Here is a 15,569-nt window from a genome sequence, read left to right as displayed (position 1 = left end):
GGTACTCATCATATCCTAGGAAAGGTACCTGGCACTAGGGATACAAATATAATTAATTTCTAGGTTTTGCCTTCAAACCCACAACCTTGTAGCCAAATCATTTATTCAGTTACTAATACTCAACATGTATTTCATAACTGCCTACTCTGCCCAGCATTATTATAGACACGGGGGATGCAGTGCTGGGAAACAGACATGAGGTCTGCCCTGGTGGAGCTTATATTCAAGGCGTAGACCTAAAAACAAGTGTAGAAGGCAAGGGCTGTGCTCCCCCAAGTGGGCTGATGGCTACAGGGTTGCACAAAATTATTTATGAGAGGTTCATTAAGAAAATATTTCAATTTTGGGGCACCTGGGTGGCTCAGTTGTTAAGCATCTGCTTTCAGCTCAGGTCACGATCCCAGGGTCCTAGGATCGAGCCCCGCATTGGGCTCCCTGCTCAGCAAGAAGCCTGCTTCTCCCTCTCCAACCCCCCCTGCTTGTGTTCCCTCTCTTGCTGTCTCTCTCTGTCAAATAAATAAATAAAATCTTAAAAAAAAAAAAGAATCTGAGTCTATTTAGGGCAACATGAATAGATCTTAAAAACATACTGTTTTTAAAATAAAGTAAACGAGGGCGCCTGGGTGGCTCAGTTGATTAAGCGACTGCCTTCGGCTCAGGTCATGATCCTGGAGTCCCTGGATCGAGTCCCGCATCGGGCTCCCTGCTCAGCAGGGAGTCTGCTTCTCCCTCTGACCCTCCCCCCTCTCATGTACTCGCTCTCTCTCATTCTCTCTCTCTCAAATAAATAAATAAAATCTTAAAAAAAAAATAAAATAAAGTAAACGAGAACAAAGCTAACATACTATTTATGGTTAAGAATATATGTTAAAATAATATATCTTCTATAGGTATAAATAAAAATGGAAAAAATATTTTTAAAGATTTATTTGAGGGGGGGAGAGAGAGAGGGAGTGGGGGTTGGGGGAGCAGAAGGAGAGGGAGAAGCAGACTCCCCACTGAGCATGGAGCTCAACACGGGGCTCTATCCCAGGACCCTGAGATCATGATCTGAGCCAAAATCAAGAGTCAGACACTTAACGGACTGAGCCACCCAGGTGGCCCCCCAAAAATATTTTTTTAATGGTCTGACGGATGCTCGCCAAACTTATCTAATAATTACCTCTGGAATGGAGGAAGAGGGTCCAGATTAGAGATCACAGGGAAAGGAAATTGTAGCTCCATTTGTGATATTCCAATTTTTAAAAGAAAAGTGACTCTAATTTTAATATTAAGATTAATTTCTTAATTAAGTCAAAGACCACTGAAAGTATGCTTAAAGAGTCTGGTTTACTAGGTTCTCAATTTTCACATCCGAATCTTCAAACTTACGAAACCGAATATTATGTTTGTGCATTCCTTCCTGGCTGCAGAGGCAACAGGAAACCCCAAACTTGAACCTCAGTGTGCAGAAAGAAGGGAGAGGCAGAAAGCAGAATCACTGAGTTCCCAGCAATACTTGGAATGCATTTGTTACGCAAGTACAACGTTTTGACTACATTTGGGACAGGAAGTTCATCATGAAAATAAGTGGAATATAAATAATATTAAAGCCAGAATAAGAAGTGTCTTCAAGGATTAAAATGAGAATTCAGTGATTTCTAATGTTTTCATTAACTGTAAAAAGATATCCAACCAACAAAGCACAAGCTGGAGGGAGAAAGTGACCTACATAGCTTGTGTGTTGCACTAGATCCCTGCTTTCTCTTCCAGGGTGGCCGGCCCTTAGCTCCGCCCAAAGAAAACTCAATAAAAATGCTGCAGCTTCATCACTTCTCATGGCATTGTTCTGTGAGAAGGAAGCCATGAGGTCCAGCCTACACATTCCTGATAGCAACAAAGCCTCCACAGAGGCCTGCTTTGTAAAATAATAATAATAATAATAATAATAATAATAATAATAAGATAGCAGGGAAATGTTAGCAATATATAATTAATCCCTCCAGGTTTCAGTTTAGAAAGAAATCAAATCATGTGTCACCTTCCTGTAAGAATCCCTGCAAGGAGACAAAGTAAGCTCCACCATTAAGTTTTTTTTTTTTTTTTAAGATTTTATTTATTTATTTGAGAGAGAGAATGAGAGAGAGAGCACATGAGAGGGGGGAGGGTCAGAGGGAGAAGCAGATTCCCTGCTGAGCAGGGAGCCCGATGCAGGACTCGATCCTGGGACTCCAGGATCATGACCTGAGCCGAAGGCAGTCGCTTAACCAACTGAGCCACCCAGGTGCCCTACCATTAAGTTTTTAGAATTAATTTTTCTCTCTTTTGTGTCCAGGATAGATTGGATTAACGGCAGATTTCCAACCTTAAACCTCAGAGTTTAGCAATTCTCGTGGCTTATCAAGAAGAGGATAAGGATGTCCTCGGCACGCTCGGTAGGACAGACAAAAGTGAGTAGACTCGCATTTCGGAAGCCCTTCTTTCTGAAACATAGAGCCCATAATCTCCTTTGTGACCAGAGCTCATCCGGCGTTCTCCCCAGCAGCTGCATCACATCCTCAGTGCACAGCAGGGGGCAGCTGGGCAAGGTGGAATAGGGATCAGAGCCAAGGAAGAAAATCACCTAGTGGACAGTGTATGCGCCTTCCTAGCAATCCTGTCCCTCTTCTCATATTTGCAATTTAAAAGTCTTCCTAACCCATTTTTCCTCTAATTTTCTGCAGAACCTGACCAATCAAAACTCCCTCTGACCACAGTGTTGTTTTTCAGCTATTCTCCATAGCAACCAAGGCTTCTCCTTCACAGCTCTTAACACAATAGCAAGTAATAAATTACATGCATAATTAAGTGTTTAATGCCTCCTTCCCGCAGAAGACTGTGATGTTCGCTAAGTTGTCCCTTGCACTACTCAGGACCTTACTGAAAATGCTCAAGTGAATGAATGGATCGATGATGGGTGACCCCTCTTTTTACCTATACCCTAGTCCTCCCATCTGATTCACCCTACAATCTCATCCTGTTCTCATCTGCTATACCAAATTCCATCAGCCCCTGCGGCTGATTGACTTCTGCTGAGCCCTCTGCCTCCGCAGCGGGCTGGTTTAGGAAGCCCACAGATTCTTCCACCCTGCCCCATTTCAGCCTGTCCCTCTCCAGTAGCATTAACAAACCAAAGTTGCCTTCCTTTTGACTGTGCGGGTGTTCTGAAACATACTCCCCAATAACCGAATAACTTCTACACCATGGCAGGATTACAAACTAAAAGCAAGTCGCCACCCTCCTAGTGTTTCCCATAATCTTTGCAGGTTACCAAAGGTCTAGATCTCAGAATAATTTCTAACCTCCCTCCCAAGTTTCAGATTTATTTCTCTTCCAATGTCAAAAAGACAAAAGAAAGTAAATGCAGTAAAGAAATATTAAAAGAGGGAAAGCATGAGAGGATGGGAAAGAGTATCACGCACGCGCTCTTGGGGCTGTGCACTGGTACGAGGTAGCCCCACTGTTTGACTTGGCTCTTCCAAGCAGATCCTCAGGAGTCACACAATCCACTGGGACCGCAAGGTAACGCAAACAAGTTGCTCGGTAACGACACAACTATTCGCTACAGGAAACCATGATAAATTTCAAGACCCACGAAGCAATTCAATGGCATAACGTGAGCCCTTGTTCAGTAAAAGCACTTTTATTTTTTAAAATTTTAAAAATTTTATTATGTTATGTTAGTCACCATACAATACATCATCAGTTTTTGATGTGATGATCCACGATCCATTGTTTTTGTATAACACCCAGTGCTCCATGCAGTATGTGCCCTCCTTAATACCCATCACCGGGCTAACCAATCCCCCCTCCCCCCTCCCCTCTAAAACCCCGTTTGTTTCTCAGAGTCCATAGTCTCTCATGGTTCATCTCTCCCTCCGATTCCCCCCCGACCCCGCCCTTCATTCTCCTAATGTCCTCTGTGCTATTCCTTCTGTTCCACAAATAAGTGAAACCATATGATAATTGACTTTCTCTGCTTGACTTACTTCACTTAGCATAATCTCCTCCAGTCCCATCCATGTTGATGTAAAAGTTGGGTATTCATCCTTTCTGATGGCTGAGTAATATTCCATTGTATATATGGACCACATCTTCTTTATCCATTCGTCTGTTGAAGGGCATCTTGGCTCTTTCCACAGTTTGGCTATTGCGGATGTTGCTGCTATGAACATTGGGGTGCATGTGGCCCTTCTTTTCACTACATCTGTGTCTTTGGGGTAAATACCCAGTAGTGCAATTGCTGGGTCATAGGGTAGCTCTATTTTTAACTTTTTGAGGAACCTCCACACTGTTTTCCAAAGTGGCTGTACCAACTCGCATTCCCACCAACAGTGTAAGAGGGTTCCCCTTTCTCCACAACCTCTCCAACATTTGTTGTTTCTTGCCCTGTCCATTTTTGCCATTCTAACTGGTGTAAGGTGGTATCTCAATGTGGTTTTGATTTGAATTTCCCCGATGGCTAATGATGATGAACCTTTTTTCATGTGTCTGTTAGCCATTTGTATGTCTTCTTCAGAGAAGTGTCTTTTCATATCTTCTGCCCACTTTTTGACTTGATTATTTGTTTTTTGGGTTTTGAGTTTGAGAAGTTCTTTATAGATCTTGGATACCAGCCCTTTATCTGTAGTGTCCTTTGCAAATATCTTCTCCCATTCTGTGGGTTGCCTCTTTGTTTTGTTGACTGTTTCCTTTGCTGTGCAGAAGCTTTTTATCTTGATGAAGTCCCAAAAGTTCATTTTTGCTTTTGTTTCACTAGCTTTTGGAGATGTATCTTGAAAGAAGTTGCTGTGGCCAATGTCAAAGAGGTTACTGCCTATGTTCTCCTCTAGGATTTTGATGGATTCCTGTCTCACATTGAGGTCTTTCATCCATTTTGAGTTTATCTTTGTGTCCCCAAACCAGGCAGAAACCCCATCAAAAAGGAGAATTTCAGACCGATATCCCTGATGAATATGGATTCCAAAATCCTCAACAAAATCCTAGCTAATAGGATCCAACAATACATTAAAAGGACCATCCACCACAACCAAGTGGGATTAAGTTTAGAATATATGACAGTTGAAGGTTTGTTAAGTTGGAGTTAGATTGATTCGCAAATCAATCAATGTGATCGAACACATTAATAAGAGGAGAGAGAAGAACCATATGGTCCTCTCAATTGATGCAGAAAAAGCATTTGACAAAATACAGCATCCTTTCCTGATTAAAACTCTTCAGAGTATAGGGATAGAGGGAACATTCCTCAAGTTCATAAAATCCATCTATGAAAAACCCACAGCGAATATCATCCTCAATGGGGAAAAGCTGAGAGCCTTTCCCCAAAGATCAGGAACACGTCAAGGATGCCCACTCTTGCCACTGTTGTTCAACATAGTACTAGAAGTCCTAGCAGCAACAATCAGACAACAACAACAAAAAATAAAAGGTATTCAAATTGGCAAAGAAGAAGTCAAACTCTTTCTTTTCGCAGATGACATGATACTTTATGTGGAAAACCCAAAAGACTCCACCCCCAAATTACTAGAACTCATACAGCAATTCAGTAATGTGGCAGGATACAAAATCAATGCACAGAAATCAGTTGCTTTCTTATACACTAACAGTGCAACTGTAGAAAGAGAAATTAGAGAAATGATTCCATTTACAATAGCACCAAAAACCATAAGATACCTCGGAATAAACCTAACCAAAGAGGTAAAGGATCTATACTCTAGGAACTACAGAACACTCATGAAAGAAATTGAAGAAGACACAAAAAGATGGAAAAATAGTCCATGCTCATGGATCGGAAGAATAAACATTGTTAAAATGTTTATGCTACCCAGAGCAATCTATACCTTCAATGCCATCCCGATCAAAATTCCAATGACATTTTTCAAAGTGCTGGAACAAACAATCCTAAAATTTGTATGGAATCAGAAAAGACCCCGAATTGCCAAGGAAGTGTTGAAAAAGAAAAACAAAGCTGGGGGCATCACATTGCCTGATTTCAAGCTGTATTACAAAGCTGTGATCACCAAGACAGCATGGTACTGGCACAAAAACAGACACATAGACCAATGGAACAGAATAGAGAACCCAGATATGGACCCTCAACTCTATGGTCAAATAATCTTCGACAAAGCAGGAAAAAATATCCAATGGAAAAAAGACAGTCTCTTCAATAAATGGTGCTGGGAAAATTAAAAGCACTTTTATAGCAGAGTCCAAGCAATGGGGTCCAAGTAGACATCTCTCTGAGGTTCTGGCTTTTTAAGGATAATTTTGAAGTTGAGCATAGAATGCATGAATGCACATTCTTCAACCGATCCTCTGAATACCATTTGACACCATTAATTTGGTTAATATCAGAAACATATTTCTGAACCTCTTGTCTGGGTATGAAGACTGCATTCCTCATCAGCTGGATCCAGCTTCCTGCTGAGACCAGTGAAGTATATCCTGTCACTTGAGGGTAGAGGGCTCATCTATCTAACTCCAACTTAACAAACCTTCAACTGTCATATATTCTAAACTGATGTAATAATTGTAAGGCATTTCAACACGAGGCTTGAAAATGGCCTTGCCAGAGCTTCATTCAAAAATAAATGTAGGCTGATTCAGTTGCCTCCTGGCTATTCTCCCTTCCTCCCATCTTTGTACTGATCTAAGCTTTTCAGCACCGCAGAGTAGAAGTGATGACATGCAGACCTGACCAGGTCCCTCCCCTAGCGGACAAAGGCTGTCCTCTGTAGACAGGGTAAGGAATAGACAGATATCGTAAGTCAGCCGAATCACATTACCCATGTCTAATATCTAGCCACACCTTCAGTCACATGGAAAAATTAGGTTTGTCTAAGCTTGCCATGTATCTTGAAGCATAAGTGTTTCTTGCCTGTGGTACCTGCTACCCTTCTTCCCAGGCTCCCTCTCTACTTGACCAGAGTTGGAATTAGCTTTTCTGCAGAGCTTTCATGGGACACCGAGGCAGAAATTTTTATTCCGATTACCACTCCTGTTCTCAATCCTCATCTTGTTTTATCTATTCTGGTTACTATTTCTCTGTGCAACCACATTATTACCAATCAGAAACGTTACTGATCTATTTTGGTACATTTCTTTATAGTACTGTTCTTATATGTATATATTGTACAATAGTGCTTTTAAAAAAAACTTATTATTGAAGCATAGTTGACATACAGTGTTAGAATAGTTTCAGGTGCACAATACAGTTATTTGACAATTCTGTACATTACTCAATGCTCACCACAGTAAGTATAGTCACCATCTATCACATGCAATGTTATTACAATATTATTGACTCTATTCCCTATGCTATACTTTTCATCTCCATGACTTATTTATTTTATAACTGGAAGTTTGTACTTCTTAATCCCCATCACCTATTTCATCCATCCCTCCACCCTCCTCTCCTCTGGCAACCATCAGTTTATTCTCTGTATTTAAGAATCTGTTTGTTTTTTGGTTGTTTGCTTGTTTGTTTTGTTTTTCAGATTCCACATATAAGTGAAATCATATGGTATTTGTCTATATCTGTCTGACTTATTTCGCTGAGCATTGTACCCTTTGGGTCCATCCATGTTGTTGCAAATGACAAGAATCTCATTCCTTTTTATGGCCGAATAATATTCCTTTACACACACACACACACACACACACACAACCACACACCCCACGTCGTCTTTATCCGTTCATCTGTTGATGGACATTTGGGTTGCTTTCATGTCTTGGCTATTGTAAATAATGCTATAATAAATACAGGGGTGTGTACATCTTTTAAAATTAGTGTTTTCATTTTCTTTGCAAGTTTTGAACCACCCTTGCATCCCAGGAATAAATCCCCACTTGATGGTAGTGAATGATTTTTTTTTAATGTATTGTTGGATTTGGTTTGCTAATATTTTGTTGAGGATTTTTGCATTTATGTTCATCAGAGATGTTGGCCTATATTTTATGTTCTCTTTCTCTCTCTCCTTTTAGTGTATTTATCTGGTTTTGGTATCAGGGTAATGCTGGCCTCAGAGAATGAATTTGGAAGTTTTCCTTCCTCTTCTATTTTTTTGGAATAGTTTGGGAAGAACAGATATTAGCTCTTCTTTAAATGTTTGGTAGAATTCACCTGTGAAGCCATCTGGTCCTGGACTTTTGTTTGTTGGGAGGTTTTTTTTTTAAAATATTATTTATTTGAGAGACAGAGACAGAGATAGCAAGAGAGAGGGCAGGAGCAGGGAGAAGAGGGAGAAGCAGACTTCCCACCCAGCAGGGAGCCCAATGTGGGCCTCGATCCCAGGACCCTGAGATCATGACCTGAGCCAAAGGCAGATACTTAATCGACTGAGCCACCCAGGTGCCCTTGTTGGGAGTTTTTTGATTACTGACTCAATTTCTTTGCTGGTAATTGGTCTGTTCAAATTTCTTATTTCTTCCTGATTCAATTTTGGGAGGTTATATGTTTTTAAGAATTTATCCATTTCCTGTAGGTCGTCCAATTTATTGGCACATAATTTTTCATAATATTCTCTTACAATCTTTTGTATTTCTGTGGTGTTGGTTATTTCTCCTCTTTCATTTCTGATTTTGTTTATTTGAGTCCTGACTCTCTCTTTTTTTAATGAGTCTGGCTGAAGTTTTATCAATTTTGTTGGTCTTTTCAAAGAACCAGCTCCCAGTTTCATTGATCTGTTCTATTTTTTTTTAGTTTCTATTTTGTTTATTTCTGCTCTAATCTTATTATTTCCTTCCTTCTACTGGTTTTGTTTGTTCTTTTTCTAGCTCCTTTAGGTGTAAGGTTACATTGTTCATTTGAGATTGTTTTTTTTTTTGTTTCTTGAGGTAGGCCTGTATTGCTATAAATTTCCCTCCTAGAACAGCTTTTACTGCATCTCAAAGGTTTTGGACTGTTGTGTTTTCATTTTCATTTGTCTTGATGTATTCTTTTATTTCCTCTTTGATTTCTTTGTTGACCCATTCATTGTTTAGAAGCATGTTACTTAACCTCCATGTATTTGTGTTCTTTCCAGATTTTTTCTTGTGGTTGATTTCTAGTTTCATAGCATTGTGGTCAGAAAAGATGCATCGCATGACTTCAGTCTTTTTGAATTTGTTGAGACTTGTTTTGTGGCCTAATATATGATCTATTCTGGAGAATGTTCCATGTGCACCTGAAAAGTATATGCTGTTTTAGGATGGAATGTTCTGAATATTAGATCCATCTGGTGCAATGTGTCATTCAAAACCACTGTTTCTTTGTTGATTTTCTGTTTGGATGATCTATCCATTGTTGGAAGTGGAGTGTTAAAGTCCTTTACAATTATTGCATTACTATAGATTACTTCCATTATATTTGTTATTAGCTGCTTTATGTATTTGGGTGCTCCCGTGTTGGATGCATAAATATGAATTGATACATCTTTTTGTTGGATTGTTCTCCTTATGATTATATAGTGCCCTTCTTTGTCTCTTGTTACAGTCTTTGTTTTAAAGTCTATTTTGCCCAATGTAATTACTGCTACCCCGGCTTTCTTTTTGCTTCCATTTCATGATAAATGCTTTTCCATCCCTTCACTTTCAATCTGCATGTGTCTTTAGGTCTGAAATGAGTCTCTTGTAGGCAGTATATAGATGGGTCTTGCTTTTTTTTTTTTTTAAAGATTTTATTTATTCATTTGAGACACAGAGAGAGAGAGAGAGAGAGAGAGAGCATGAGCAGTGGGAGAGGCAGAGGGAGAGGGAGAAGCAGACTCCCCGCTGAGCCAGGAGCCCGATGTGGGGCTCAATCCCAGGACCCTGGGATCATGACCTGAGCCAAAGGCAGATGCCCAACCATCTGAGCCACCCAGGTGCCCCTGGTCTTGCTTTTTTAAATCCATTCCATCACCCTATGTCTTTTGATTGGAGTGTTCAGTCCATTTACATTCAAAGTAATTATTGATAAGTATGTACTTATTGTCATTTTGTTACTTGTTTTATGGTCATTTTGTAGTTCTTCTTTGTTCCTTTCTTCTCTTGCTCTCTTCTGTCAAGGTTTGCTGGCTTTCTTTAGTGATATAGTTGGATTCCTTTCTCTTTATTTTTTGCATATCTATTACTGGTCTTTGATTTGTGGTTACCATTAAGTTTATATATGATGTCTTATGCATATACCAGTTAAGTTGATGGTTGCTTAAGTTTGAATCCATTCTTCACTCCTCTTCCCCCACATTTTAGTATAGGATGTCATACTTTACATCTTTTAATTTTGTGAATTCCTTGACTGACTTTTATAGATATACTTATTTTTACTGCTTTTGTGTTTCCTATTTTCTTACTCCTGCTTATGGTCTTTCCTTTCCACTCAAAGAGTCCCCTTTAACATTTCTAGATTATGAACTCCTTTAACTTTTGTTTGTCTGGGAAACTCTTTATCTCTCCTTCTATTCTGAGTGATATCCTTTGTTGGATAGAGTATTCTTGGCTGCAGGTTTTTGTCTTTCAGCACTTTGAATATATCATGTCACTCTCTTCTGGCCTGCAAATTTTCTGCTGAAAAATCACCTAATAGCCTTATGGGGTTTCCTTTGTATGTAATTGGTTTCTTTTCTCTTTCCGCTTTAAAATTCTCTCTTATAACTACACTTTGCCATTTTAATTATTATGTGTCTTGGTGTGGACCTCTTTTGGTTGATTTTGTTGGGGGTTCTCTCTGCCTCCTAGATCTGGATTTCTGTTTCCTTCCCTAGATTTTGGAAGTTTTCAGCTATTATTTCTTCAAATATTTTTTTTGCCCCCTTTCTCTCTCTTCTCCTTGTGAAATCCCTATAATGTGAATGTTATTACACTTGATGGTATCACTGAGTTCCCTAAGTCTCTTTTCATTTATTATTATTATTTTTTCTCTCTCCTGTTCAGCTTGACTTCTTTTCATTACTCTGTTCTCCAGGTCACCGATTCATTCTTTTACTTTCTGTAGTCTACTATTTATTCCATCTAGTGTATTTTTAATTTTAGATATTGAGTTCTTCATCTCTGATTGGTTCTTTTTTATGTTTTTTATCTCTTTGTTAAGGTCTCTCTGAGGTCCTTCACTCTTTTCTCAAGTCCAGTGAATATCTTTATGACCATTACTTTAAATTCTCTATCAGGCATATTACTTACCTCTGTTTTGTTTAGGTCTCTTGCTGTGATTTTTGTCCTAATCTTTCATTTGGGACATATTCCTCTGTCTCCTCATTTTGTCTAACTCTCTGTGTCTGTTTCTCTGTGTTAGCAAAATCAGCTGTGTCTTCTGCTAGTGAAAATAATGGCCTTATAAAGATGTCTTGTAGTGCCCTGCACTTCAGTGTCCCCTGTTCACCAACACCTGGCACTTCAGGGGTGCCTCCTATGTGTGTTGTGTGCACCCTGCAGTTGTGGCTGAGGCCCCATTTGCCATTAGTCCCGTCATCTGCAGTGGCTCCCTTTGCCTGTTGTGGGCAGTGTTTGGTTCCTGTGGTGTTAGTGGGCCAGTCTGAGGCCACGTTGGGCTTAAGGTGAGTCAGATCAGGCGTTTACCAGAGATACAGTAGCACCGAACTTCAGGAGAATGTGTGGGGGGGTGGGGCGCACAGTGCCAGCAAGGTCTGCACTGGTGGGAGGGGACCTGTAGCTGGGCTGGATCTGCAGAAGAGTGTGGTGGCTGGCTGTGTGGTGTTAGCAAGGTTTACACTGGCCTGGCTCCACAGGAAGACGTGTGGGTAGGGCACACTGTTAGCAGGTTAGGTATCGAATGTTGGCTCAGGGCTGATACCCACAGGTGTTCGTGTGCTTATGGTGAGGAGGAGGGGAGGGAAATGGTGCCACCAGCTCTTGTGTTCCTGGAGAAGTTGCCCAATAATCCCTGCCCCACTAACCCATACTCTGAGATTAGTAAACAAATGTCCGTTCCATATACCCCAGGCGTTTTTCAAACTCCTGCTTCCATGCTATATCTCCATGGGGTTATTTGTTGCTCTATCTCTTTAAGTGCAGGGGCTCAGTTTCCTCTTGTGCTCCTGGCTCTCCTGCAAGCCTGCTATTTTTGAAGTTCCAAGTTTTAAACCTCCCTGATTGTAAGAAATAGAATTTGGTCCCTCTGGTTTTCAAAGCCAAATGTTATGGGGATTCATCTTCCCTGTTCAGGCTCCCTCTTGTGAAAGTCTATTTCTCTTCCCTCTCTGCACCTATGGTGCTCCCCCCCCCCCCGGCCTTCTGGGGACAGTTCTGCAGGTCTGTTTCCTCCTGACTTTGTCTCTGCCCTTCCTACCCTCTTCTATGAGGCCGCTTCTCTACATTTAAGTGTGGAGAATCTGTTTGGCCAGTCTTTGGGTCATTTTCTGGGTTATCTACACTGATGTGGCTGTTACCTAGTTGTATCTATGGATGAGGTGAGTTTAGGGTCCTCCTACGCTTCCATCCTCCTTAGAAGGGTTTTTAAATGAATAACAGTGACATCCAAGAGGCAAGAAATTGGAAAATAATATGAAAATAATAGATCAGCTTTTCCACAAAACTCGATTTTGTGTAGAAATGTCTTCTAAAAATTTTCCCACAACTGCTAAGATTTATTTCCTGGATTCCGCACGCATCCCACTATGCCCTGCAGGCACTAGTGAGCCCCAGAAACCAAATCCACATATACAAAGAAACAAAAGTAAGAGGACCAGAAAAGTCCCTCAAATTAGGGATAAGAACTGATGAGTGGTCCAAAATTGACTAGAGCACTGATTATGTTGGAGAAATACAATTTGCAAGACTTAATTTATGCACTGTAAATTAGGGAAGAAACTTTACTTGGTGAGAAGTTGGAGAGAGGGGAGGGGTCATAGAAGGGATTGCTCACTGGGACAGCACTGGAAGCTTGAAGAAGGGGGAGGGAGAGAGAGAGAGGCTACAGGAAGCACTCCATACTGGGAGAGCCTTGGTCACATACTTGTGTACTGCAGTGTGGAATAATGCTGGAACAAAGAGAAGATTGGTTATAGCATAGGGAAATAGGAGTGGATTAGGAGGTTTTGTGTGTCACAGGCAGACAGTGATCTTTTTCTCATTTTTTTGTCCATGGGATAATAAGACAACTAAATATCATAGTAGCAAGACTAGCCCAAGACATTGTCCCCAGGTCAGGTAATTGGGCACATTGTGTACTAAATTATGAATAAATTTATGTCTCCTCTATGCCATTGAGCTTTGAAACCATCCTTTATTCTGAACATACTATGAGCCACCCTGTGAGTCAATTTCAGTCATTATCATAATACTATCAGTAGCAGAATCAAATAATATGTAGTTGGTTTCTAAAATTAATATGAAATTGCTTCATGGTTTAGCTGAGAGATACCTAATAACTTAGATTATCCTCACATGAGGACAAATGGATGAATTTTTAATCTTGCCATTTTGAATAGGGTAAAATTAGTTTTTTTAGAAGTGAAGATTATTTAATACTTGTAGAAAAAGTTGAAGAATTTTCAGAAAACTTTGCTAACTACACAAAGGCTTAATTAAGAGAGTAACCCCCCTGAAATGTCTGCTGTCACATGTATTGAGTTCTCTTTGCTGTCTAGAGTTGCTTCTTTGTGCTCGTGTTCCTCATAAAGACACTTCCTCGTAGGGTTTATGAGTTTTGTCTATCCTTGTCCCTGTTCTTTTTTTTTTTTTCCCTGAATTTAAGGGGGAGACATTGATTCTGATTATGAAAGTAATACATGGTCATTGTAAAGGATTTGGAAAATATAGAAATATAGAATAAAGAGGAAAATAAAATCTAGTTCAATAACTAAAAGATAACTACAGTTAACATTTTCTTTCCAATATTTTTCTTTTCTTTAAATTGTATTTAATTATCCAAGTAATGCATAAATATATCCTTCTTGAAAAAACTAAACCATTGCCTTCTCCCCACCTGCAGCTCCAATTCTAGTGTCACCCCCCAGAGGTAAGTACTGTTATTGAGGTGATGTGTGTGCTCTCAGACCTTTTCTTTTTTTTTTTTCTCTCTCTCTATATATTTATAGAAAATAAATAGTATATTAACCCCTTTTTATGTTTTATGACAAAGAGTATCAAACCATGGATCTACACTTTCTTAGTTTTGTTCAGTGATATATCTTGGAGATATCATTATGTTCAAACATACAGATCTAGCTTACACTATGTGTTGCATAGTATTCCGTAGTATGGAAGTGCCTTGTTTTAGTAATTGCCCTGTCAGTGGAAATTTATATGGTTTTAGCCCTCCTCCCTTTCCTCTTTTGCTATTACAAATAATGTTATAATGAATATCCTTATACATATTTTTATGCACATGTATGAGTATTTTTCATGGGGAGTAAATTGGAGAGTAGAGCTGCTCAGTTGGATGATATTTACATTTAGTCAATATAATACATAGATTTGATTTTATTTTAAACTCTGTTTCTTCTGTTTGAGAGAGAGAGAGAGCACACACGTGTGTGCATGAGGGGTGGGAGGGATTGAGGGAGAAAGAGAGAGAGTATCTCAAGAAGGCTCCCCTCTCAGTTTGGAGCCCAACACAGGGCTCAATCCCATGACCCCAAGATCACGACCTGAACTGAAATCAAGAGTCGGGCACTTAACTGACTGAGCCACCCAGACGCCTCAATACATTGATTTTAATATAGTCAAGACAGTAGAGCATCCAAAGGGCTTAACCATTTCATATTCCTGGCAGCTACATATGAAGATAACCCTTTCTTTATACTTTGCTAACACTTGTTATTATCAAACCTTTTATTTTTTCCAAACTGATGTACCAAAAATGGTGTGGCTTTCTTTTAATTCTTATTCACCTGATTATTAGGGTGGTTGGAGGATCTTTTTATGTATTTTTCAGCCATTCGTATTTCTCTTAATGAGAATTCTCTATTTATATGTATACTCATTTTATTGGGTTGTGATTTTCTTATTAATTTGTAGGTGTTCAAAATATTCTAGGTTTTAGCTCTGTACTCAGTGGGGAGTCTGCTTGAGATTCTCTCTCTCTCTCTCTCTCTCTCTCCCTTTGCCCCTCCTCCCCTCAAATCATAAATAAATAAATCTTTAAAAAATATTCTGTGTTTTAATCCTTCATCTGATACATACAAAACAATTTCAGTCTGTCATTTAGTGATCTATATCTATGAATTTTTGTATGTGACTGGGATGAAACTGTATGTGCAATTTTACATTTTGTCTTTTTTCACTAAAATTATATTGCATTTTCCCCTATCATTAAAGATTCTCCAACAAGATGGTTTTTAATGACTGAATATAATTTTATTGTGTGAATGTAACATTTTGTGTATTTTTCTTTTTTTCTTCAAGCACAATTAGAGCTCAACATGCTTCTCTTGAGCTGTAACTGTGTCTGTAATTTTGCAGTTGAATATATTTGGAAAATTTTGCTAATGATTGCCTTCTGAATATCTTTGTATTTAATCTTTGGGTGTATTTCCATTTCTTTAGATAAGATTATAAGGAGGAAACTCATTGGGGCAAATAGTATTAATTTAAATTTCATTGATACATACCGTGAAATTTTTTTCTGGAAATTT

At 39.3% G+C, this 15,569-nt stretch overlaps 1 protein-coding gene across 1 annotated transcript in view; it reads left to right on the top strand.

The window, feature by feature from the left end:
* The window catches only part of CCDC170 (coiled-coil domain containing 170), a 95,779-nt gene that overhangs the window by 17,277 nt on the left and 62,933 nt on the right, over positions 1-15,569 (top strand). Inside the window, exon 2 of the mRNA XM_032407649.1 lies at positions 2,315-2,429. Coding sequence (XP_032263540.1) covers positions 2,397-2,429 — 33 coding nt within the window. The 5' untranslated portion in view covers positions 2,315-2,396. The remainder of the gene's footprint in view (positions 1-2,314; positions 2,430-15,569) is intronic.

Source organism: Phoca vitulina, unplaced genomic scaffold (assembly GCF_004348235.1).
Source record: "Phoca vitulina isolate PV1807 unplaced genomic scaffold, GSC_HSeal_1.0 scaffold9, whole genome shotgun sequence".
NCBI classification, from domain to species: domain Eukaryota; kingdom Metazoa; phylum Chordata; class Mammalia; order Carnivora; family Phocidae; genus Phoca; species Phoca vitulina.
This window is presented reverse-complemented; position numbering and strand designations above follow the sequence as displayed.